At 45.0% G+C, this 25,654-nt stretch overlaps 1 protein-coding gene across 4 annotated transcripts in view; it reads left to right on the forward strand.

The window, feature by feature from the left end:
• Window positions 1-25,654, forward strand: part of ERBB4 (erb-b2 receptor tyrosine kinase 4) — a 2,403,189-nt gene that overhangs the window by 1,903,978 nt on the left and 473,557 nt on the right. For all 4 annotated transcript variants that reach the window (XM_029606129.1, XM_029606130.1, XM_029606131.1 and 1 more), the window contains one exon: window positions 17,126-17,224. In XM_029606129.1, the coding sequence (XP_029461989.1) occupies window positions 17,126-17,224 (99 nt within the window). The remainder of the gene's footprint in view (window positions 1-17,125; window positions 17,225-25,654) is intronic.

Consider the following 25,654-nt stretch of genomic DNA (forward strand, 5'->3'; position numbering starts at 1 on the left):
CCTCTGACAGGGTATGTAAAAGCACCCCTCCAAACCTGCCTCGAGTTGAAAGTGTACCCTCTTACAGTGGTATATGTAGTATGTTACACTGACTCTATACAGAGTCTCTGTCTCTCTTTCCAGTAATGCACAGAAAAAAGGTGTAGTTAAATCCTGCATTAGTCTCCTCCCATTTGCATGTGTTGTGAGTTTTATCACATGCATTTTGATGAATGACCTGGTCAGTATGCTAGCTCATAGAACTTAGATATCACCACCAAAAGTCCTGCTGGAAGAAAAATTGAAATACTGTGGATGATAATTAATTTTCACTGATTCCCAACTCTGATAGTGGAGAAACGTCTCTGGGAAACAGGTCCAGAATATACCCCAGGCTTCCCATACCTGTCTGAGGACCCACAGTGAGATGGTTTTCAGAATATCCACAATGAATATGCACTATATAAATTTGCATATGCTGAGTCTCCATGATATGCAAATTTATCTCATGCATATTCCTTGTGGATATTCTGAAAATCTGACTGGCTGTGAAGTCCCCAGGACAGGTTTGTGAAGCCATGATATATGCAAAGTTTTGTCTATAGAACATTGAAAAGAAGTACTGGTACAAAGATGTTTTATCTTATACTAGAAACTCTGTGAGAAATTCCTCTAGCTTTTAGCAAAATTTCTTATACAAACTAATGGTATACTGGAAGTGTGTGCTGTGATATTTTATTCATTTAGCTCAGGTTTTCCAGCACCTTACCAGCAAAGAGGATAAACGTGCTTCTCTCCCCAGTGGTACATAGATATCACCTTCTTTCTGAGTCCAGTTTCGTCTATGCTACAGGGGAATTTTCTCCTTGTTAGGGGAGTTATGGTTTATTTACTCTGTAGCTACCCTTCTTATTCACCAGGGATCCCTTTTGTCTTTCTGCATAGAAAACTGATAAAAATGTTTGTCTGAGTAATGCTTTATTTCTTAATTACACAGGGCTAGTCATAATCCTTCATCAGTAAACACATAAACAATTAGATTATTGCTGCTTACTTATCATCCAGTTTATGAGAACATAACATGCCATACTAGGTCAGACCAAGGCTCCATCAAACCCAACATCCTGTCTCCAACAGTGGCCAATCCAGGCCATAAGAACCTGGCAAGTTCCCAAAAACTAAGTCTATCCCATGTTACTGTTGCTAGTAATAGCCGTGGCTATTTTCTAAATCAGCTTAATTAATAGCAGGTAATAGACTTCTTCTCCAATTACTTATCCAATCCTTTTTTAAACCCAGCTACACTAACTGCACTAACCACATCCCCTGGCAACAAATTCTAGAGATTACAGAGTTAATGCTAGCATCACACCCCCTAGAATAGACTTGCATACAAGAGCTAAAAAACCTAATTTCTGTCCCATTGATAGGTATTGAGATTAGAACCCTTACGGGCGGATTTTAAAAGCCCTGCTCGCGTAAATCCGCCCAGATTAACGCAAGCAGGGCCTTGCGCGCTGGCGTGCCTATTTTGCATAGGCCGCTGGCACGCGCAGAGCCCCGGGACGAGCGTAGGTCCCGGGGTTTTCTGAAGGGGGTGTGTCGGGGGCGTGTCGGGGGCGGGGCCGAACGATGCGGCGTGTCGGGGGCGGGGCGTGGCGTTTCTGGGGCGGGCCCGGGGGCGTGGTTTTGGCCCGGAGCGTTCCGGGGGCATGGCCTCGCCCTCTGGAACTGCCCCCGGGTCGGGTCTCGGCGCGCCAGCAGCCCGCTGGTGCGCGTGGATTTACGTCTCCCTCCGGGAGGCGTAAATCCATGGATAAAGGTAGGGGGGGTTTAGATAGGGCCGGGGGGGTGGGTTAGGTAGCGGAAGGGAGGGGAAGGTGAGGGGAAGGTGAGGGGAGGGCGAAAGAAAGCTCCCTCCGAGGCCGCTCCGATTTCGGAGTGGCCTCGGAGGGAACGGAGGCAGGCTGCGCGGCTTGGCGCGCGCCAGCTGCCCAAAATCAGCAGCCTTGCGCGCACCGATCCAGGATTTTATAAGATACGCGCGGCTATGCGCGTATTTTATAAAATCCAGCGTACTTTTGTTGGCGCATGGTGCGCCAACAAAAGTACGCGAACGCGCTTTTTTAAAAAATCTACCCCTTAGTTTCTTACCAGTGTAGCGGACATGCAGTGCAATCTGTTCTCTGTGAATTGGCCTCCAGACTCTGCGGTGGTAAGATCAGTCCCCCGGGGAAGGGTGTCCAGAGCTGAGAAGGGATTCACCTTATCACTGGCCAGCAGCAAGGTATGATCAGCTCCTCTACTCAAGGATGCCTTGGAAGAGATCAGTCTTTCTCTCAGCCCAGGTATAGGGGGGAGGCAGAGGCAGCACTCAAATGGGTCGTCTTCTTCTTCTGAATGGGCCACAATAGACTGGCAACCTGAGTGGTGGTTCTCTGCTGCTTTTAAGGGCTCACCTATGCATAATTCAGCAGCTTTGTGCATAGTCAGGTGAATACACAGTTAAGGTTTTGATGAGCTGCGGCTTCACATGCTTTTCAGAGTCCTTTGTTTCTTTTGCCAAGTTCAGAGAGGGATTAGCATGATAACTATCAGTTGTTCATATTTGACAGTGAACTGATAAGTCCTGCTCTGGGATTGGTCCCAGAGTCATGAAAAGAGGCCCCTAGTATTCTGGCTGCATATACTCACAGAGCACCAATTGTCCTTATGTTTTATCATGCCCTCACATGGTTCTTTTCAGGCTGGCAGGGCCTGTAAATTTGTCAAGCTAGTCACATACACATAAACTGCAGTCTCTCATCTCAGTTTGGCTGCAGATAGCCATTCAGGCCAATGTCCATTTTTCTGACATCAGAGAGTCCATCAGCTGTTAGCAAGAATTGGGATTTCTCTACAGTTATATAGCATGAATTCATGGCTTTTGCAGTATGTTGGATCTTACACTTACTCTGGGATCTATCTTCCTGTCACATAGCTGGATGTGGCTGTTCTCTTTATGCAATTTGGGGCACACCTTGGTTGTTTTAGTCTTCAACTCCTTCTACAGAGAGAACATCCATGCCACTCTTACTCAGCACTCCAAGAGCTCTGTCCAGGTAGGAAACTGACTTCCTGCCAACTCATATATACATGAAGACAAAACAGGAAACATTGTAAAATTAGTCTCTAAAGGGAATGCAGGCTCAGGATTGTACAGCAGTTATGGTCTTCCTTCTCCCTGAGAATGAGCCTTCCTCAGCATGACAACCACAGAGATGAAATCAGTGCTGCCCCACTGACATATAGCAAATGGCCTCCCAGCCCATAGAAGCCAGGGTAGTGAGTGGCATACCCTAGCAAGCCCCAACTGCCAACCGGGAAAAATCTTTAGCTATTCCAGCACATTGTATATGTCCATTGAAATGGAGTTCTTTATGTCATTATTTATTTGGCCCTGCCCCACTGAGGAATCAATAGCAAAAATAGGTCATTCAAAAGTGATAACATCTGACCACTTTTTATTGTCCTGTACAATTAAACAGAAGGTTAATGCTTTTCATAATTGCGTGCCTGCATCCAAAATTCTGCTATGTCCACCTATTGACTTGGACCAGTTGCATTTTCGGTGAATCCCTACCCTTGCTGATCCTTGTTTGTCAGATATTGATAGGTTAACTAATCTCTGACAGTCAACTCTCCATTCTTCTTTGGATATTTTAGGACTAATGAGAGTGGTTTTTGCCCACAGATGTAAACCCGTTCCTTGATATTCACCTTTTCTTACGAGCTTGAAATGCGAACTTCGTACCTCCAAACATCGCTGGCTGAAAAAGAAGTCAGAGGCACATCTTGCCGTCTACCTGTCCAAACTTATAGATTATAAGGACAGCATGGATCTTGTCAAACACTCTTGGTCAACATTCAGGTTCTCTGCTGCTGCTTCACAACCTCGTAAACTGTTTAGATTAGTTCACACTCTCGTCACCCTACCATCTAGTTACTCTTTGGAGCCACCGCTATCTTTATCTAAAAGGTTTGCCTCATTTTTCACCTTAAAGATTGCTCAAATAATGGACTCCTTTCCAAACCCTGTGGTACTTTTCATTGCGGAGTTGTCCTTTTTCTAGTGGCTCATGGCATTCTTTTTCTCCTGCATTGTGTGTTGAAATCACTGCAGTTTTGTGACACATGAAAGATAATTTCTGTTCATTTAATCAAGGCCTGCTCTATGGCCTTGATTAAAGTACTGCACTCAGAAGTAGGTCCATTTCACACCAAGATTGTTAATGCATCTTTGCTGAGATGGCTGGGGGGGATATGATAGAGGTCTTTAAAATCATGAGAGGTCTAGAACAGGTAAATGTGAAATGGTTATTTACTCTTTCGGATATTAGAAGGACTAGGGGACATTCCATGAAGCTAGCATGTAGCACATTTAAAACTAATCAGAGAAAATTATTTTTCACTCAACTTACAATTAAACTCTGGAATTTGTTGCCATGGGATGTGGTTAGTCCAGTTAGGGTAGCTGGGTTTAAGAAAGGTTTGGATAAGTTCTTGGAGGAGAAATCCATTACTTGCTATTAATCAAGTTGACATTTCAAATGTTATCGAGAAGGTTGTCCATACTAAGCTCCAAGAATATCTAGTCCATTACAATCTCCTGGATAGTTCCAAATTTGGGTTCTGCCTATGTCATAGTACAGAGTCATTACTGCTCTCTAGTTTTGATATGATTCACCATGGGTTCTACTCTGGTAAAAAAAAAAATGTTCCTTATTTTGTTGGTTATCCCAGGACCCTCACATATGGGTGACATCATCGATGGAGCCTTATTACGGAAAACTTCTGTCAAAGTTTCTAGAAACTTTTGACTGGCACACTGAGCCCACAGAGCATGCCCAGCATGACATGATCCCTGCAGCCACAGGGGATCTCCCTTCAGTCTCTTTTTATCCACGTTGCTATAAGCCTCGCGTAACAGGAACTCTGTGAGTTTTTCTCACTAATTTTACTTATGGAAAAATGTATTAATTCTGTCATAAAACACCATATTCGGGTCTCCCTTCAACATCTCATTTGGTGAGTACTAAATTTGTCGGCATTTTTTGTCAGTTCCTGTTACCTCTCTTGGTATCCACAGGCCATCGACCATTGCCCGGCCTTATTTTCAAACATGGCCACTGGTTTTAAAAAATGTCTGAGTTGTCTCTGAACGATGTCCATAACAGATCCGCATGACATCTGTGTATTTTGCCTGGGATCAGGCCACGATGTCCGAGCATGTTCTACCTGTGTTCAAATGACACCAAAGGGCAGGCATGCCCGGCTAGGCAAAATGCAGGTACTTTTCAAAAACACCACTCCATTGATGTCTTCACAGTCGTCACCAAAGAAAATTACTGCCTCCTCTGAAAAACATCGAGGAAAGAAAAGATCTGGTGAACATCCGTCTCCCAACAGGAGCACCGGTTACTGCATCGGCATGGATGGACATCAAGCTGATGACGAAGCGGGTCTGGGTACAAGAGCCGCCATGCCCCTCTGTACCTGAGACACTGAGGTGCTCTCCACTGGCATCAGTGTTAGTCTGTACCACTACAACCAAATGTGGAAGAGCCGTTAGCACCTGTCTTTCCTTCCCCTGTGCCAGTAGACACAGTTTCAGTTTCCAGGGAAGAAGTGACTTCCATGATTCAGCAGGCTGTCACCTAGGTTTTTCAAAGATTACAACCTCCACCGACACTGACACCGGAACTGCTAGTACTGGCTCTTCTGCTCAGCAGACTCGATGCCTTAATCGGTGTTTTCCCACAGCCTACATCTCCACTGTCGATGGATCCTCCGATGACTCCATCCCTGCCATCAGTGCCAAAGGATCCACCGATGCTTCCAGCTATACATATACCAGGTTCATCGGAAGAAGATGAAGGGGACTCCGATCCCTTACCAGGTCCATCGGGTTTGCAAAAACCCCAGAAGCCTTTGATGCTGATTCCTGATCCGTCGATACCTTCTCATCCTGGTCCATCAAGCGATGTACGCCATCGGTGTCGTCGATGCCATCTGATTCTCCATCGATGCCTTTTTTGCCTCCATCGATGCCAAAACATATTCCAGGAAAATCATCGAGATCTACATCGATGCCAAAGCACCCTCATCCATAGGACTCACTGGATCCATCTGGGTCACGTTTCCAACCCCACTACAGCCCGTGGGAGGACGTTGACACAGACATGGATACAGAAGACCTTGTATCTGAGCTTTTTTCACCAGAAGAAAGAAGGAAGTCCCCACCAGAGGACCTTTCTTTTGCAAATTTTATCAAAGAGATGGCAGATATCATTCCCTTTGAGCTGGAGACTGAAGAAGACACCAGACATAAGACCCTTGAGGTTTTCCAGTTTGTACATGCACCAAAGGAGGTCATGTCCATTCCAATCCATGAAGTGCTCCTAGATCTTCAAAACCATTTATGGGTGCATCCCTGTTCTATGCCTCCAGTTAACAGATGGACAGATGCAACGTACCTGGTACAACATACACCAGGTTTTCATAAACCACAACTGCCCTACCAGTCAGTCATCATAGAATCAGCACAGAAAATAGCAAGGAAGCAAAAGCCTCACTCTTCTGCCCCTCCAGGAAAAGATAAAAAATTTATGTGTGGATTAGGATGAAAGATCTTCCAGGAGTCCATGCTTGTGTCCCATATTGCAGCATATCAATTATATATGATGCAATGTCAACTAAATCTATGGAAGCAAGTACAGGACATGGCTGATAATGTTCCTCAGCAGCAACAAATAGCACTCAATGTCCTTGTTCAGAAAGGTATGGAGTCAGGCAAGCATGAAGTACGAGCAGCCTATGACTCTTTTGAAGCCTCTTCTCATATGTCTGCTGTTGGGATCAGTGCACGAAGGTGGGCCTGGCTGAAGGCTTCGGATTTAAGATCAGAAGTCCAGGAAAGACTAGCGAATCTCTCATGCACTGGAAACAATCTCTTTGGAGAAAAGATTCAAGACACCATCTCCCAATTAAAAGAACACCATGAAACACTCCGCCAGCTTTCCAAGTTGCCACCTGACCAACCATCCTCAGTGAGGAGACCCACCAGAAGGGACACCAGAAGGCCTTTTTATAGGCCTCGTAGGTACTAACTGCCAGCATCCAGTACCCGTCCTTTCTGTCCACCTCAAAGAGGATGTCCACGTCAGACAAAGCAAACAAAAACTCAGCCATCTCCGCAGACTGGGCCTGCATCTGGTTTTTGAGCACATCTCCAGAGAGCAGAACTTTTTTCATTAATCCAAACATCCACCTTCCTGTTGGAGGCCGGCTCCATTACTTTATACACCATTGGAGCCTCATTACCACAGATCAATGGGTGTTAGCCATTCTGAACCGGGGATACCATCTCAAATTCACCACGATACCCCCGGATTCCCCACCCACTCCACACTGGATGGCCAACGTCGTAACATCTCAACTTCAACTAGAATGATCTTCCCTGCTTGCTACCAGGGCTGTCGAACCTGTCCCCTGGTCTCAACAAGGCAGAGGGTTCTATTCCTGCTATTTCCTAATTCCAAAGAAAACAGGATGTCTGTGCCCATACTAGACCTTCGCAATCTCAACAAATTTCTTCAAAAAGAAAAGTTCCGGATGGTATCCTTGGGAACCATCCTTCCCTTACTACACCAAAGAGATTGTCTCTGTTCTCTGGATCTTCAAGATGCCTACGCTCACATACCCATTTCCCCACAACATCGCAGATACCTACGATTTGTAGTGGGAACACAACATTACCAATCCCGAGTCCTACCATTTGGACTAGCCTCTGTGCCCCGGGTGTTCACGAAATGTCTAGCACTAGCTGCTGCATATCTAAGAAAAAACAGCATTCATCTTTTTCCCTAACTAGACGATTGGCTAATCAGGAGTCCATCCAGACTGGAAACTCTAGCTGCCTTGAAAAGCACCATAAGACTGTTGCATTCTCTGGGATTCCTGATCAACTATCCAAAATCCCATATGAACCCATCTCAACTCCTCACTTTCATTGGAGCAAACCTCGACACCACAGTCGCAAAAGCTTTTCTTCCTAGCGACCGTGCAAACAATCTAGCACATTTGGCAAACTCTGTAATCAGCTGCGAGTTTGCCTCTGCCCATAAATTTCTCACACTACTGGGCCACATGGCATCTACAGTCCACGTTACCCCTATGGCAAAGTTAGCCATGAGAAGGACTCAATGGACTTTGAAATCTCAGTGGATCCAAGCTGTTCAGCCACTGTCGTCCCTAATACGGGTCACCTACTAGTTACGTCTCTCGCTCTGCTGGTGGATTAACCAGCCTGCCTTATGAACTGGTCTACCATTCCAGCAACTGACTCTTCAAGTCACCTTGACCACGGATGCCTCCAACTTGGGATGGGGAGATCACGTCAACAACCTTCAAACACAGGGTACGTGGACTCTGCTAAAAAAGAAGTGCCAAATCAACTTTTTGGAACTTCGAGCCATACGATATGTCCTTTATGCCTTCAAAGACTGCCTCTCACACAAGACTGTGCTGATACAAAGAGACAACACAGTAGCAATGTGGTACATAAACAAACAGGGAAGCACAAGCTCTTATCTGCTATGTCAAGAAGCAGTGCAGATTTGGGCCTCGGCTCTCGAGCACTCCATGTATCTCAGGGCAACTTCTCTGGCAGGCATAAAAATGTCCTAGTGGACAATCTCAGTCGACATTTCCAACCCCACGAATGGTCTCTGGATCCCTGTGTAGCGAGAAAAATCTTTCAACACTGGGGTCACCCAACCATAGACCTCTTTGCGTCCAAACTGAACCCAAAGTGGAAAGGTTCTGCTCCCTCCACAGCCATCAACAAATGTTCCCCAGGGATGCCTTTGCTTGCCCCTTGAACACAGAACTTCTATATGCGTATCCTCCGATTCTTCTCATATCCCAAATTCTCGTGAAGTTACAGCACGACACAGGTTCAATGATCCTCATAGCCCCGTATTGGCCTCAACAAGTATGATTTCCCATACTCCTCGACCTCTCAATCAGAGAACCAATTCGCCTGGGCACAGCACCCACTCTCATAACTCAGAACCAGGCATGTTGCGCCATCCCAACCTACCAACCCTTGCCCTAACAGCTTGGATGTTGAAAGCTTGATCCTGCAACCACTCAATCTTTTAACTCAAGTCTCTCAGGTTCTCGTAGCTTCACGGAAGCCTTCCACATGTAAATCTTACCGCTCCAAGTAAACTAGATTTACCGAGTGGTGCACACAAAAAGATATTGACCCTTTCTCCTGCCCCACTCCTTCTCTATTAGACTATCTGTGCCACCTCTCAGATTCTGGTCTCCAGACTTCTTCTGTGCGTGTACACCTGAGTGCCATTGCAGCATACCACAAGGGAATTGGTGATGCCCCAATAACTGCGCAACCCCTAGTGAATCACTTTATGAGGGGTTTACTTAAACTTAAGCCTTCCATTCGACCACCAGTTACAGAATGGGACCTAAATGTAGTGCTTGCAAGGCTCATGCGGCCCCTGTTTGAGCCTTATTTTATTTATTTATTTAACAGCTTTTCTATACCGATATTAGTGGTTACATCATACTGGTTCACTTCTAACTGAAGGTGGAAAATACATTAAACAGGGGCAGGGGGTGGGAGTACAGATAACAAGAGCAAAAAGAAGATCTATGCAGGAACAGGCATAGAGGAGCCTTTGCATTCCTGTGATGTAAATTTTCTTACATGGAAAGTACTACTCCTAGTAACCATTACATCTGCTAGAAGAGTCAGTGAGTTACAAGCTCTTGTCACATACTCACCCTACACACGGTTCCTGCATGACCGAGTGGTCCTCCACACTCACCACAAATTCTTGCCTAAGCCTTAACCAATCCATAGTTTTGCCCACTTTCTTCCCAAGGTCTCACTCTCACCAGAGTGAGAGAGTTTTGCACACCTTGGACTGTAAACGTGCACTCGCTTTTTACCTAGACTGCACTGCAGTCCACAGGAAATCCACCCAACTCTTTGTTTCTTTTGACAAAAACAGACCAGGAGTTGCAGTGGGCAAACAAACTCTCTCCAACTGGCTAGCAGACTGTATCAAATTCTGCTATGAGAAAGCAGGCCTTCCTCTCCAGGGACGAGTAAATGTGCTCTCAGTTAGGGCTATGTCATCATCCATAGAACACTACTGTTCACTACCCATTGCAGACATCTGCAAAGCTGTGACTTAGAGTTCTCTGCATACTTTTGAGGCTCATTACTGCTTGGATAAGGAAGGATGGCAAGACTCTGACTTTGGATAATCTGTCTTGAAAAATCTATTTCCTGTATAATACCCAACTCCTTCCACAACTGTCTTCTGTAGGGATGTGAATCGGGCTTCGGACGATTGAAAATATTGGACGATATTTTCAAAATCGTCAGAAATCGCGGGCTCCCCCAAAACGATAGGAAAAACCCACGATATTGATTGTGGGGGTTATCTTATCGTTTTGGGGGAGGGCGGGAAAAACGGCACACAAAAATAACCCCTAAACCCACCCCGACCCTTTAAAACTAATCCCTTAGCTTCCCCCACCCTCCCGACCCCCCCAAAAACTTTTTACAGGTACTTGGTGGTCCAGTGGGGGTCCCTGGAGCGATCTCCCGCTCCCAGGCCATCGGCTGCCACTAATCAAAATGGCGCCAACGGCCCTTTGCCCTTTCCATGTGACAGGGTATCCATGCCATTGGCCGGACCCTGTCACATGGTAGGAGCACTGGATGGCCGGCGCCATCTTGTGCTCCTACCATGTGACAGGGGCTGACCAATGTGTCATTGGTCAGCCCCTGTGACATAGTAAGGGCAAAGGCTATCGGCGCCATTTTGAATACTGGCAGCCGATGATCCGAGTGCAGGAGGTCGCTCCCTGACTCCCGCTGGACTTTTGTCAAGTCTTGTGGGGGTCAGGAGGGTTCCCCAAGACTTGCCAAAAGCCTCTGGTGGTCCAGCGGGGGTCCGGGAATGATCTCCTGCACTTGGGCCATCGGCTGCCAGTAATCAAAATGGCGCCTATAGCCTTTGCCCTTACTATGTCACAGGGGCTACCGGTGCCATTGGTCAGCCCCTGTCACATGGTAGCAGCACAAGATGGCGCGGGTCATCCAGTGCTCCTACCATGTGACAGGGTCCGGCCAATGGCATGGATACCCTGTCACATGGTAAGGGCAAAGGGCCATCGGCGCCATTTTGATTAGTGGCAGCCGATGGCCCGGGAGTGGGAGATCGCTCCAGGACCCCCACTGGACTACCAGCTACCTGTAAAAAGTTTTTTGGGGAGTCAGGAGGGTGGGGGAAGCTAAGGTCTTAGTTTTAAAGGGTCGGGGTGGGTTTTTTGTTTATCGGCTCGGGCGCAGCCGATAAACAAAACCGTGATCAGGTCCGATGAAAAAAACCCACATGTGAATTGGAACAAGAATCCGAACCGATTCCAGTTCAAATTCACATCTCTAGTCTTCTGTGATTCAGCCTGTCTCATCTTAGTCAATGGCACCTCAGTTGTTGTGCCTGTTGCACGAGTTACGTGCCATTGACCTATTACAGAATGAGTCAGCCTGTAGCTTGCTAATCACCCATGTGAGGACTATCATCCTGCTTCTCCTGGGATAAAGCAGAGTTGCTTACCTATAACAGGTGTTATCCCAGGATAGCAGGATGCAGTCCTCACGAAACCCACCTGCCACCCCGCGGAGTTGGCTCCGACACATTTTATTATTTTATTTTTTCACTCGCACTTATTGCTACAAATGAGACTGAAGGGAGAAACCTATGGCTGTGGGGATCATAGCATGCTGGGCATGCTCCGTGGGCTCAGTGTGTCAGTTAAAAGTTTCTAGAAACTTTGACAGACATTTTTTGTAATAGGGCTCCATCGATGATGTCACCCATATGTGAGGACTACATCCTGCTGTCCTGGGATAACACCTGTTATAGGTAAGCAACTCTGCTATATATCAGCAGCTTTAGACACCCGCAACCATGAGCTGCTATTTATTTGGTTGGAGACTTCAGGAATCTCATCTAGTGTCCTTGCTTGGTTTGCTTCATTTCTTGCTCACCGCCAATATCAAGTCACAATTGGGGATTCCTCGTCTATTACACCCTCTTGTTACAGGTGTTCCCCAGGAATATTCCCTTTCTCTGAACCTCTTTAATATCTATCTTGCTCCCCTGTGTCATTCCTTTCAGCTTTGGATGTATCGTTCAGGTTACATGGGGATGATATACAGTTCTATTTCCCTATTTCTTCATTTCCAGAGGCTTTGGAAAAATGCTAGTATGCTTTATAAAGGTCAAGGATTAGTCGCGGAATAGCAGATGGCCCTTAATGTAAAAAAAAATGGAAATCATGCTTCTGGCACGGAGTCAGCTGGAGGAGTTTCCTTCACATGTTTCCTTTGAGGGACATAATATCCCAATCCAACTAAGAGTACACAATTTGGTCATCATCATTCACTCTTTCCTGCATATGCAACCACATATTAACAAGTTAGTATACTCTTCTTACTGCAAACTTCATTTACTACACCCCAAAAAAACATTTCTCAGTTCCTATTAGAGATGTGAATCGGAACTGAAATCCGAACCGATTCTGGTTCCGATTCACATCTCTAGTTCCTATAACTTCCATACTGTTATACAATCCCTTGTTTTGTTATTATTGGATTACTGTAATGTTCTGTTTTTAGGTCTCCCCAGTTTTCACTTGCAGGTACTTTAGCTTATAGAGAATTCAGTGATTCACCGTATCACTGCATCTTTGGTGCATGACCATATCTCCCCTGTCCCGGCTAGCTTATATTGGCTTCGCTTTAACTGGAAGGTGAAGTTTAAAACACTGCTGTGGGTTTTTAAGGACCTGCATGGACGTTCCCCTTCTTGTCTGATGGCAACACTTCAGAAGTTTCAACCAGTTCGTTGCCTCCAATCTTCCTCATAACATCTGCAAGAGATTCCTTCTCGCAGAGAGGTACATTTGTCTGAGACTAGGAATTGTATTTTTAGCATATCAGGCCCTAGTCTATAGAATGATCTCCTGGAGAAGCTGAGAAATGAGAGGGATATGCTTCACTTTAGAAAGCATCTTAAATCTCTTTTTTTTCACTTTGGCTTTTGCAAAAGTTCTGTCTTTGCCTATGGTCTTTAATCTTGGCCTTCTAGTTCCCTATTTTGGTACTAAGCTTGAGGTATTCAGAGTGTTAGTAAGAAGCTATCGTGTTGTTAGTGTAATGTGTTTGTGCATGTTTTGTTATTATCCGCTGAGAATGGTGGATCAGCGGAATTTAAGTTATTGAAATAAATAAATAAACATCATTCCTTAGCCTAGTCACAGTGATAAACAGGTGAACCACCAGCGCTCTCTTCTTGTATATAATGTTGGAAGGGCAGTCGGTAAGAGGTGCAGGGATTGTCTCAAAATCCTGAATGGAGATCAGATGTGTCATTCTCTAGCATCAGCTTGTTCATTGTACCCAGTTGTCCATGTATTAGTCATTTGCACCAGTCTGGCTAAGGAACCTGAGTTTGGGCTTATCAGTGGATCCTCTGACAAGGCCTTATCTTTATTGTTATTTATATTTATCTACTGCCACATGCTATAGCCCAGAATGGTTCACTTAATGGAACATACAAAGTTTAAAATCATATAAAGTATCATCATACAAGCATCCATAATCTAAAATACCTGTTGTGCCAGAGGTTGACCTTTGGGCCGAGGTGGGGTTTATGCAACCCATAGGTAGGGACCTATGGGTCCCCACTGTCGGCAGGCGAAGTGGGCTGATGAACAGAGGCCATTGGAGCTTCACCAATACCAGCCCTCATTCCCCGCTGGTTGAGCCTTTGGGTGCCGGGGCCGGACTTAGGTGGGCCTCTATGTCGTCGAAGTAGAGATTGGGTTCAGCCCAGAGACAGCAGGTGAGAGACGGTACAGTCTTACTCTGGACAAGGTAGTGTCCTGGAAATTCAGGCGCCAATGGAACGGAGGCAGGCAGGGAGTGCCCGAGCAAGAGCAGACTGAAGCCTAAATAGACCACATCCAGGGAGTAAGCCGGAAAGGTGTCGAGGAACAGACATGAGTCAAGGCTGGCAGCAATCCGAAGGCGGTGTCAAGCAAGGCTGAGGTCTGATCACAGAGATAGTCAAACATAGTCTGGAGATAGGCAACAGCGAGGTCAGGCGAAGTGGAGGTCTAGGTCTGGAGATAGGCAATAACATGGTCAGGTGAAGCAGAGGTCTGGTTCTGGAGATAGGTAATATCGCAGTCAGGTGAAGCAAAGGTCTGGATCTGGAGATAGGCAACAGCGTAGTTAGACAAAGAGGAGGTCTGGGTCTGGAGATAGGCACCAGCGTAGTCAGGCGAAGCAGAGGTCCAGGTCTGGAGATAGGCAACAGCATAGTCAGGTGAAGCAGAGGTTCGGGCTTGGAGAGTGTCAATGGCGTGATCAGGCAAAGCAGTGTCAAAGTCTGTGTAGACAATCCGAGGTATGGAGCAAGGCAGGAACAAGGAGACATGAACCAGGAACAAACGAGGAACAGGAATGCAGGGATGAGGTGAATCTCTAGGAGGCAACGAGTACTCTACCAGTGAGGAGACCTGTGCAAAGGCAAAGCTGGGGAGCGGAGCCTGCGCTTAAATACTGAAGCTCCGCTGACGTCATAATCCGAGACCACGGCTAGGTTCCTGCCACGGTCCCTACTTAAACATCAGTGATGCGCGCGCACCTAGAGGAAGGCGCGGCACCGAGTAGCAGCGTCTCTCCACGGGGCATGCGGAGAGGGCCAATGAGAAGCAATGGATGCGGTGGCTGGACCAGGAATACCAGGAACTGCAACTGGGCCAGAGGCACTGGGGGAGGCACAAGGACGGAGCTGACAGCCCTCCACCGCCAGCGAGGAGTAACCAGGAGCTGGAGCCATTGTAGGAAGGTGAGGGGGGCCATGCCACGGGTCTGCTGCAGACGGCACGCGTAACAATACCCTAAAATATCAGCATACACTCCTACCAATGCTGGTCATCTAAGCCCTTTAATGGAACCTTAGGCTATTAATTCCGCTTGTCGTGCCACTTTTCCACAATCTTGGTATCTTGGAGTTTTTCCACCTTTTGATGATTTTTTCTGACAAGCTGCATGAGAAGGGATGAGAAAACTCCAATTCTGGAGCCCAGAATAAGCTGTGATGCTTTCCTCATTGACTTTAATGGCAAACAAAAAACAAATAACATGAATAAATATATATGTTTTTGTTTTAAAACTAATGAAATTAATTTAGGTCCCCATGAAATGAACAAATGAAATGAAATATTTTTTTTTTTTCTGCACATCCCTATTGCTGATTCTCCTTTGTGGAAAATGGGCCTTCAGGAAGCCAGTTCCAGGGGCATATACACTGGGAATCCCTTTTCCAGCATACCTATGACTCAGGAATTTAATTGCTCAGTTGATTAATCAACCTGGCAATTTGGATGATTTTCATGGGAAGTTATAATAGGCTATAATCACAAAGCACAAGGCTGACCCAGTCCTAGCTATGTAGAAACTGGGAGAGGACTAGGTGGATGTGTAAGACTGTAAACTCTCCAGGCAAGGTGTGCAAGAAAACAACCCCTTCGGATTCCTCAGGCCACTCATATAGGAACAATCTACTCATCTATGGTGGGTACCACCAGTGTTGTGTTGCATTGTCTGGGCACCTTTCTGCTTAGCCTTTCACACATTGCATACGAGTAAGTTGGTAATAGCTAAGGGTAGGATTTGTATGAAATGAATTAGGAAATATCAACAATATTTTCCATTTCATTTCATTTCATTTCATAGTGCTGTTTACCTATCTTTTTTTAAAATCTGATAATGCAACATTAAACTAAAAAACCTGAACTCACCTCAACCTTTCTCTTTAAGTAGAATATTAAGCCCCCCACCTCCAGCTACCGGTGCCATTGGACAGCTCCTGTCGTAAGATAAGGGCAAAGTGCGACGGCACCATTTTGACTAATGGCAGTTGCCGGCCCAAGAGTGGGAGATCACTCGCTGGCCCCCTGGGGGGTCGAGAGGGTGGGCTAGGGTTGTCAGCTGGTGAGGGGGTGGGCTCAATATTCAACTAAAAGGGAAGGGTTGGGGTGGTTTGGGGGGTTATTTTGTTTGCTTTTTTAAACAAGCAAAAAAACCCCAAAAAACAATTTGAGGGTAGAACTGAAATAGCTCAACCTGAAATAAAAAAACCTACATTTTTGGGGGCTATCACCCCTAGTAGTAGCAGCATACAATGCCATGGCTGATTATTGTATAATGAGCCCTCCTCTCATTGTCACTCCACCTTTGAGTAAGCTTCATATTTCACAGTCTTCAGGCGGGTCCTGTTGACAGTGAGACTGTGATGCATTCACTATAGCATTCATTCAGAAATGGACAATATTTAGTGCAGCATCATCCCATTGGGGGTTATTCCAGTGTTGCAGCAGACTATGCATCCATACTCAGGATGGGTGCATAGTCCATCCTGAGTATGGATCATCATGTGACAGGGGCCAACCAATGGCACTGGTAGCCCCTGTGACATAGTAAAGTCAAAGGCTATCAGCGCCATTTTGAATACCAGTAGCCAAGGGCATGAGTGCAGGAGATGGCTCCCGGAACCCCTGCTGGACCACCAGGGAGTTTTGGTATGTCTTGGGGGGGTAAGGAGGGTGGGGGGTTGTAGTTAATTCAATTTTAGCCGGGAAACGAATAAGAATTAATGCATGAACGTATCGGGGGCCCCCCTTGCCGAATGCAACGTATCTGCCCCCCGACAAATCCGAATCCCGAATGCAACGTATGGCGTCCCTCTGCACATCTCTATGAATTAATATGTTACCAGTTTGAAAAATAAATAATGCAAAATAAAGAACTCATATGTTCTATCATGGCATTTCATATAATATCCATTTTGTACTCTTGAATTTTTTTGTTGTACATGCTGAAGGTGAAAGAATATTATGAAAAATCTGGAGAAATGAATATGCATTTCTGGACACCATGTCCTGGTCTAGAGCATGCAGTTTATGCTTAATATTCTCTGTCTTGTTCCAGGGTATTTGGGTTCCTGAGGGAGAGACTGTGAAGATTCCAGTGGCCATTAAAATTCTTAATGAGACAACAGGCCCTAAAGCCAACACAGAGTTTATGGACGTAAGTCATATATTTCTAGCTTCAAATGGTTTATCTTCCTATTTTAACATGCTAGTTCTATGCAGTGAAAAACAATCCTTATTGTGTTAAATGAATGTATAAGTGATAGGTAAAATTGTGCTTATAAGGAACATGTGTGTGCTTATTTTTAAAGGCGATGGATAAAACATATTGTTAGCTTATGAAAATGTTCTCTCTATAAACATTATTCCCTTCAGAAATATCAGACACCAGCACATATAATGAAATTGTTCATCCTGCTGAAAACTACCATGTACCCATTTCCTCTTGCAGGCTCAGTTAGAGAATCACAATGATGACATTTACTAGGGGTGTGCATTCGGATTGACAGCATTAGTAAAACGCAACTCATATTTTTTTTTTACTTAAAAAATTGATTCGACATAAACGATCGGATTTCCCACATATCGAACATAGATATGTTCGATATGTGGGAAATCGCGATTGTTGAGCCAAAATAAAAATATAAACCCCCTCACCCTCCTTAATCCCCCCCCCCCCCGACTTACCACAACTCCCTGGTGATGGAGCGAGGAGTGAGGACGCCATTTCTGCAATCCTTGGCGAGCAGCATGTGACGTCGGCAGCACGTCGAGTGACGCCGGCGTCACGTGATTCCCGGCTCGTTCGCGCCGGACGGCTCGTTCGGCCCAAAAAGAACTTTTGGCCAGCTTGAGGGGGTCAGGAGGCCCCCCCAAGCTGGCCAAAAGTTCTTTTTGGGCCGAACGAGCCGTCCGGCGTGAACTTGCCGGGAATCACGTGACGTCGCGTCTGAGTGACGCGGCGCCACGTGATTCCCGGCGAGTTCGCGCCGGACGGCTCGTTCGGCCCAAAAAGAACTTTTGGCCAGCTTGGGGGGGTCAGGAGGCCCCCCCAAGCTGGCCAAAAGTTCTTTTTGGGCCGAACGAGCCGTCCGGCGCGAACGAGCCGGGAATCACGTGACGCCGCGTCACTCGACGTGCCACCGACGTCACATGCTTCTCGCCAAGGATTGCAGAAATGACGTCCTCACTCCTCGCTCGATCACCAGGGAGTTGTGGTAAGTCTGGGGGGGGGATTAAGGAGGGTGAGGGGGTTTAAATTTTTTTTTTGCACATATGTACATATACCCAACTCATTGGATTTTTTTTATGTCCATATTGGCCGCAAGTGGGACCCCCTTTCGGACATAAAAAATATGAACATAAAATTTTGCTCTGCACATCCCTAACATTTACTCACAATCCTTCTAGGGATCAGATATTGTACTACTACTAATTTATATTTTATTTTACAATTATTAGTGCTTTATAAATATAAGCAAATGCTCAGAAAGGCAGGTGCCTCAGCTGATCATTGTATTTCAAAAGGAATATTTTATTTTGTATACTGGGACCTTTGTACTAATACATAGCGTGTATGTTAAAGCAATTTAGAATGCATGTTAAATAGTACACTATGTACTAAAAAACCAGCTGAACAGGGAAGAAATGGAAAATTTTACCTGGATATTTTGAGCAAAACTTTCAGTGAAGCCTAACTAGCTATTATGTAGATCTCATAAGACTCAATATAAGGGTACAAGCCGTTAAGCCCGTTCAAACGGGCGAGATTCTGTCGGTCACACCCACCCTCTTCTCCTCTTCTCCACAACTTCTTACCCTTCCCACTTACTCATATCCTTTTCCCTTTTCCTTCCATCGCCTCTCATCTTCCCTTCCGCCCTCCTCTACTCCCTCTTTTTCTCTTCTGCACACCTTCTTACCCTTCCCACTTACTGATATCCTCTTCCCTTTTCCTTCCATCCCCTTTCACCTCATCCACAACCCCTTCCCTCTCCCTCAGCCCTCTTCCACTTCCTCTTTATCTTCTGCACAACTTCTTACCCTTCCCACTTACTCATATCCTCTTCCCTTTTCCTTCCATCCCCTCTCATCTTCCCTTTCCTTCCCCTCTCACCTCATCCACAACCCCTTCCCTCTCCCTCAGCCCTCTTCCACTCCCTCTTTCTCTTCTGCACAACTTCTTACCCTTCCCACTTACTCATATCCTCTTCGCTTTTCCTTCCATCCCCTTTCCCTTCATCCAAAACCCGGTCCCTCTCCTTCAGCCCTCCTCCACACCCTCTTTTTCTCTTCTGCACAACTTCTTACCCTTCCCATTTACTCAATCATCCCTTTTCCTTCCCCTCTCACCTCATCCACAACCCCTTCCCTCTCCCTCAGCCCTCCTCCACTCCCTGTTTTTCTCTTCTGCATAACTTCTTACCCTTCCCACTTACTCATTCATCCCTTTTCCTTCCATCCCCTCTCATCTTCCCTTTCCTTCCCCTGTCACCTCATGCACAACACAACCCCTTCCCTCTCCCTCAGCCCTCCTCCACTCCCTCTTTTTATCTGCACAACTTATTACCCTTCCCACTTACTCACTCATCCATCCCTTCTCATCTTCCCTTTCCTTCCCCTCTCACCTCATCCACAACCCCTTCCCTCTCCCTCAGACCTGCTCCACTCCCTCTTTTTCTTTTCTACAGGGCTGGCTGGGAGGGACCAGGCTAAAGGAGGCATTTGCTGATGAAACTGCAGCATGTTAACAGCCTGAGCCTGAGCCTGGCCCTCTGTCGCCATCCCTACTCCCTCCCCCCTTCCCTGGCGACAGAGGGCCAGGTTCAGGCTGTTAACATGTCTGAGGAACCTTTTCTTGGAGTGGCGATCTCGTGCTCGCCTCACCACCGGGCTCGTTGCTGGCCTGCCCGACACTCAGCTACCACCGCCGCTGCTCCTCAAAGCCACGTCCGCCGCTCTACGTTGCTGGCCCGACCAACGCTCACATGCCGCCACCGCCGCTGCTCCTCAACACCGCAAACCGCCGCGTCCGCCGCTCTAACCGATGTACTCTTTCTCGCCCACGCAGAATACGGTAGATAATGGGCACAAAACAGCATTTATTATATGATTATACCCAAACTGCAGAAATATCACGCAATATTTTGGTCAAAAATCCACTCCCTATTGAAATTAACTGCTATGCATGCATTTGTAAAATTTACAAATTCATGCAAAGCAGTTAATGCATAGTTAATCCTTTGCTAATAAAATAATGTGGCTTGCCAAAAGAAAGGGAAGCTGCGTTATTTTAATAACTAAAAAAGTGTTCATATTTACAACAGGAAATTGGAATGCTAACACAGGTCTCTATGCTCCTGCAGCAAAATTTAAAGGGCCATGTGGCCTAAAACTAACTCCCTCCCCAGCATTCAAAAATCCCCCTGGGGGGGGGGGTCACGTGCAACCCCTGCCTATCTCCATGACAGCTGTTGAAGTGGCCCAAAAGTATAGATTTAAAAAGTTTACTTTTAAGTTATGCAGCAATGCCCCTCCTCTTTCCAAAACCCCTCCCTTTTTTCAAAATTCCCAAAGGTCCAACCAAAGACTCTTTTGTATGAAAAGCAACCATCCCTCCAGTAGCAGGTTTCTGCCGGCCCCCCAACCACTATCATGCTCCATCATAAGCCCTTAGGGTAGATTTTAAAACATGTGCACACATGGACACGCTGATTTTATAACATGTGCACACTGGCGCGCACATGTTATAAAATAAGTGGGCTGCACGCACATACGCGCCGGATTTTATAATCCGTGCGGGCAACACACGCAGGTGGGGGTAAAATTATGCACATTCACTCGGCGATGAGATCGGGCTCCACCAGGTCCCTCCCAGTCCGCTCCAATTTAGGAGCGGACTGGGAGGCTCCAATTTAGGAGCGGACTGGGAGAGAACTTTCCTACCACATACGCTAACCTCCCTTCCCCTTCCTCTCTCCTACCACCCTCTAAATCCCAATTTTTTTTGTTTATCTGTTTTCCATCAAGTTACTTCAGGGCCTGACCTCTTCTACCGGCAGCCTCCTGGTCGGCTCTGCCCCGCCCCCAGGACCACCCCTCCCCACTCTGGGACTGCCCCTTGATAGAGGCCTGGCTCTTGTGCGCATAAATGGGGGTTACGCTCACGGCTGGGCTTTTTCTAAAATGTGCACAGCGTTCGCAAGGCCCAGCCACGCGTGAAACCCCAATTTTTTACACATGGGGGGTTTGAAAATCAGCCAGCTTGTATCTAGTGAGGTCCCCACCCCTTCCCACTATCTCTTACATTGAAAAAAGACCCTGGCAGTCTAGGGGGACCTCCGGTATATGTTGGGATCAAGGGCTGGGGGAGCATGCTACTGAGGGGGGTTATTTATGATATGGGGGATCTTTGATTGGGATGGGGAACATTTTCAACAAGGGGAGGAGTTTAGGTAGGGGCAGGGTTTTACTTCTCATATAATTTTGCTACTTTTTAAACTAAGCCACCTCTACAGATTGCATGGGTGGGAAGGTGAGCAGGGTTCTCACAAAACCCATGAGGGGATTTGGCTCATTTCGAAAAGGATTGTGTTTGGACTGCATGGCTCTTTAAAATAATGGTGGCCTCTTGCGAAGTGGGTAACCATCACAATTTTTTTCAGGTTTGTGGAGTTTTTCCACGATAAATAATTATACGGTGATATCACTGCAATATTTTTCCAGGAAATTTAAAAATATAGCAGACCACCCCTCCCCCCCCCCCCCGAATGAAATTTCAACCCTTCCACGATAAAATATCATTGTATAATAGGCTCCTCCTATGTCTGTGGTGGTAGATTTTTATTTAAAACTAGCTAGGAAAAATTTGTCTGACTAGAGTTAGGCCTGCTTTTTGTGCTACTAAAGTTGATCAGCTAAATTTAGCTGATTAGCACTGAAAATATGTGGTAGCTGGCTAAATCTTAAATCTACCCTGAGAACAGTTCGTGGCTTATTTTTTAATTGCCTGTGCATTTAGCCAGAGAAATTTAGCTGGTCAGAGAGGGCAATTTTTGCAGGTTAGATTTAACTGGCTAACTAATGGTTAACCAATTAAATCTTTTGAAAATCCACCTCTATGGTTCTCAAGTTCACCCTACATTAATCACCAATGAGGTCTATTTATTTATTTATTTATTTATTTATTTAACAATGTTTATATACCGCTTTTACAATTCGAAAGAATTAATCAAAACGGTTTACAACCAAACATACATAATGAATAAACATAACAAATAAAACTAATTAAAAACTAACATTAAAAAATAACAAGACAATGAACATTCATGTCCAGTGGTTTTTAAACAATAAAATTAAAATCGGATTAAATGAAAGAAGGTTATTTCTTGTGAGTAATTGTATAAATTAAAAGAGCTATTAAGAGGTTAGTGAGAACTTACTAAAATTATCATTTTCCTGCATGTGAATAAAGAAACATCACATGCAATTTAGGCCTTAATGGACTCATAGGAAACAGATTGGTAGCTGGGTTCAAAAAAGGTTTGGATAAGTTCTTGGAGGAGAAGTCCATTAACTGCTATTAATCAAGTTTACTTAGGGAATAGCCACTGTTATTAATTGCATCAGTAGCATGGGATCTTCTTGGTGTTTGGGTAATTGCCAGGTTCTTGTGGTCTGGTTTGGCCTCTGTTGGAAACAGGATGCTGGGCTTGATGGACCCTTGGTTTGACCCAGCATGGCAGTTTCTTATGTTCTTATGTTCTCACACTATTTTACATGCAATCACTAAAGTCTAAAATGTAGGTCCCATTCTGGAATAAGTGTTAAATATTTGCATGTACCAGAGGTAAGTCATGCTCCATCCTGTCCCCAGCAGCCTTGACCTTCATTAGAAGGGGTGGAAGGGGGCATCTAGCAAGGGGCATTTGGGCATAGAAGTTCTTGATCCAATGGAGAAATATCAGGGGGCATTAGCACTGCAGCTTTCTTCTGTTGTAGGTGATGAGTACCTTGAAACTTTTTCTTCTCTATAGGGGGTGAGGGAAAAAGGGATGGATGACCATAAAAGGGATATTGGGATGTGGCTTAGTTTTCTTGTGGGGGATCCATTAGGTACTATAAGCCTTGTTTCTAGGGATGTGAATCGTTTTTTGACGATTTAAAATATCGTCCGATATATTTTAAATCGTCAAAAATCGTTAGAGGCGATATACACTAGGAATTCCTCCGATTTATCGTCAAAAATTGTAAATCGTAAATCGGGGGAAGGGGGAGGGGAAGGGGGAGGGCGGGAAAACCGGCACACAAAAACAACCCTAAAACCCACCCCGACCCTTTAAAATAAATTTCCCACCCTCCCGAACCCCCCCCCCCAAATGTCTTAAATTACCTGGGGTCCAGTGGGGGGGGTCCCTCTGTGATCTTCCACTCTCGGGCCACGGGTGCGTTAATACAAATGGTGCCGGCGCTACCTTTGCCCTGTCATATGACAGGGCACCCGTGGCCCGAGAGTGGAAGATCACAGCGGGACCCCCCCACTGGACCCCAGGTAATTTAAGACATTTGGGGGGGGTTTCAGGAGGGTGGGGAATTTATTTTAAAGGGTCAGGGTGGGTTTTGGCGCTCTAACATACCTCATTGTTTTCCTAATGGAAGTGCTAGAGTGTCTGGATTTCAAGTAAATTATGACAAAACAGCTGCCTTAAACATTAATTTAGGTAAATATTCTCTGGCCTTAACGCAAGCTAATTTCCCATTCAGGTGAGCAAAGCATCCCTAATGTGCCTAGAAATACTAACTCTAGAGAAATAGTACCGGAAGCTAACTTCCTGGGATTGATATGTGCATTAGATCGCAATTTGGAGTTGTGAACCTGCTATATAGTGTGCCGGTTTACCCGCCCTCCCCCGATTTACGATTTACACGATTTTAAAAAAAACAAAACCACGACGATCCGATTCCCTCCCCCCCCCCCCCCAGCCAAAATTGATCGTTAAGACGATCGATCATACGATTCACATCTCTACTTGTTTCTATGTTGGAGTATGGGGGAGAGTGGGAACTGTAGTCCTTCTACTTGGTGTAGTGCAGAGAGAGGAAAAAAATCCCTTTATGAGTTGGTTGCATTACAGCTATTTGAGGTAGTGTGCACACTATTTTTGCATTCTCCCTATAGTGCAGATTTTTTGTGGGAGCACAAAAATATTTAGTAGACAGCTCATTAAGGGGTAGATTTTCAAAACTTATGTGCACGCGTCCATATGCGCATACTACCCGGCGCGTACACATGGACATGCAATTTTATAAAATGCACACATCGATAGAGTTCAGGGGCGAAAATCTTTTCCAAATTGGACCTCAGAGGAGCCTACAATTTGGTCCGTATTCGCAAGGGTGACGAATGGAAAACCACGTTTAACACACGTGACGGCCACTTTGAATACCTTGTGATGCCGTTTGGCCTTTGCAACGCCCCTGCGTTTTTTTTTTTCTTTATGCATTTTCCACAATATAAATTACAAGCATTTACTTGTTTTTTGGTAATTGCGGTATCAGTATTACAGAATAACCATCATAATAACAATTCAATAATACACAAGAGAATCAAATATACTGATTATCCTAACTAAATAAAGGAAATTTTAAGAGAATCCATCTTTATCAGTAAAAGATGGAAAAATTGAGCAAAAATTTCTATATAGTAATTAAACAATAAAGAAGGTACAATAATACCCCTTTTTACTTTTTATACCGGCTTACCTAATTCTCCAGAAGACCTTTCATTTGCTCAGGCTCTATAAAGGAATAACCCTTCCCTTCCAATTTAACTATACATCTGCATGGGTATTTTAACAGAAAAAAAAAAAACCCTTGTCTACAACCTCCTTTTTTAAAGCTAGGAATTTTTTCCTACGTAGTTGTGTATTTGAGAGTATACAAGATGGAATAAAAGGAATATCAAATACCAAATTAGATCCCCAGGTGGTTCTAGAACCACCTGGGGATCTTCAAGTAAAAGAAATTGGAGATCTTCAAGTAAAAGTTAGAGAGACTAGTACACCGAAGCCCATTAAATCTGTGACTTTAAAGCCAAGTAATATAATGCTGGAATCATTGTGGTATTATATGGTAAAGCTGGATGGTTTAATTGTCAACTTAACTGATGAAGTGAATCAGGTTAATATTTCATTAAAGGAGAATATAGGGAAAACAGAGGATAAACAAAAAAAGATCAATGAGTTAGATAATCGTTTAGTAAATATAGAAAAAGTTCAAGGTTATCAGATAGAGTGAAATGGAAATCCAGAAAAGGATGGAAAATGTAGAGAATTCAATTAGAGCTCTCAATTTGAGAGTAACTAATTTTCCTATAATAAAACATGTTGGTCCTGTTGAATTATTTAAATCTTATTTATCACAGATTTTAAAAATTCCAGACCAATCTTACCCAGTGATAATTAGGTCTTTCTATGTTGGGATGAGAAAAAAAGAACGAGAAAAAGGTAATCAAAGACAGAATAAATACCTGGAAAAAGAAGGGGAAAAAATATCTGATCAAGAACAAGGTATTCAAGTATCTTTAGAT

Source organism: Rhinatrema bivittatum, chromosome 6 (genome assembly GCF_901001135.1).
Source record: "Rhinatrema bivittatum chromosome 6, aRhiBiv1.1, whole genome shotgun sequence".
In the NCBI taxonomy this organism is placed as follows: domain Eukaryota; kingdom Metazoa; phylum Chordata; class Amphibia; order Gymnophiona; family Rhinatrematidae; genus Rhinatrema; species Rhinatrema bivittatum.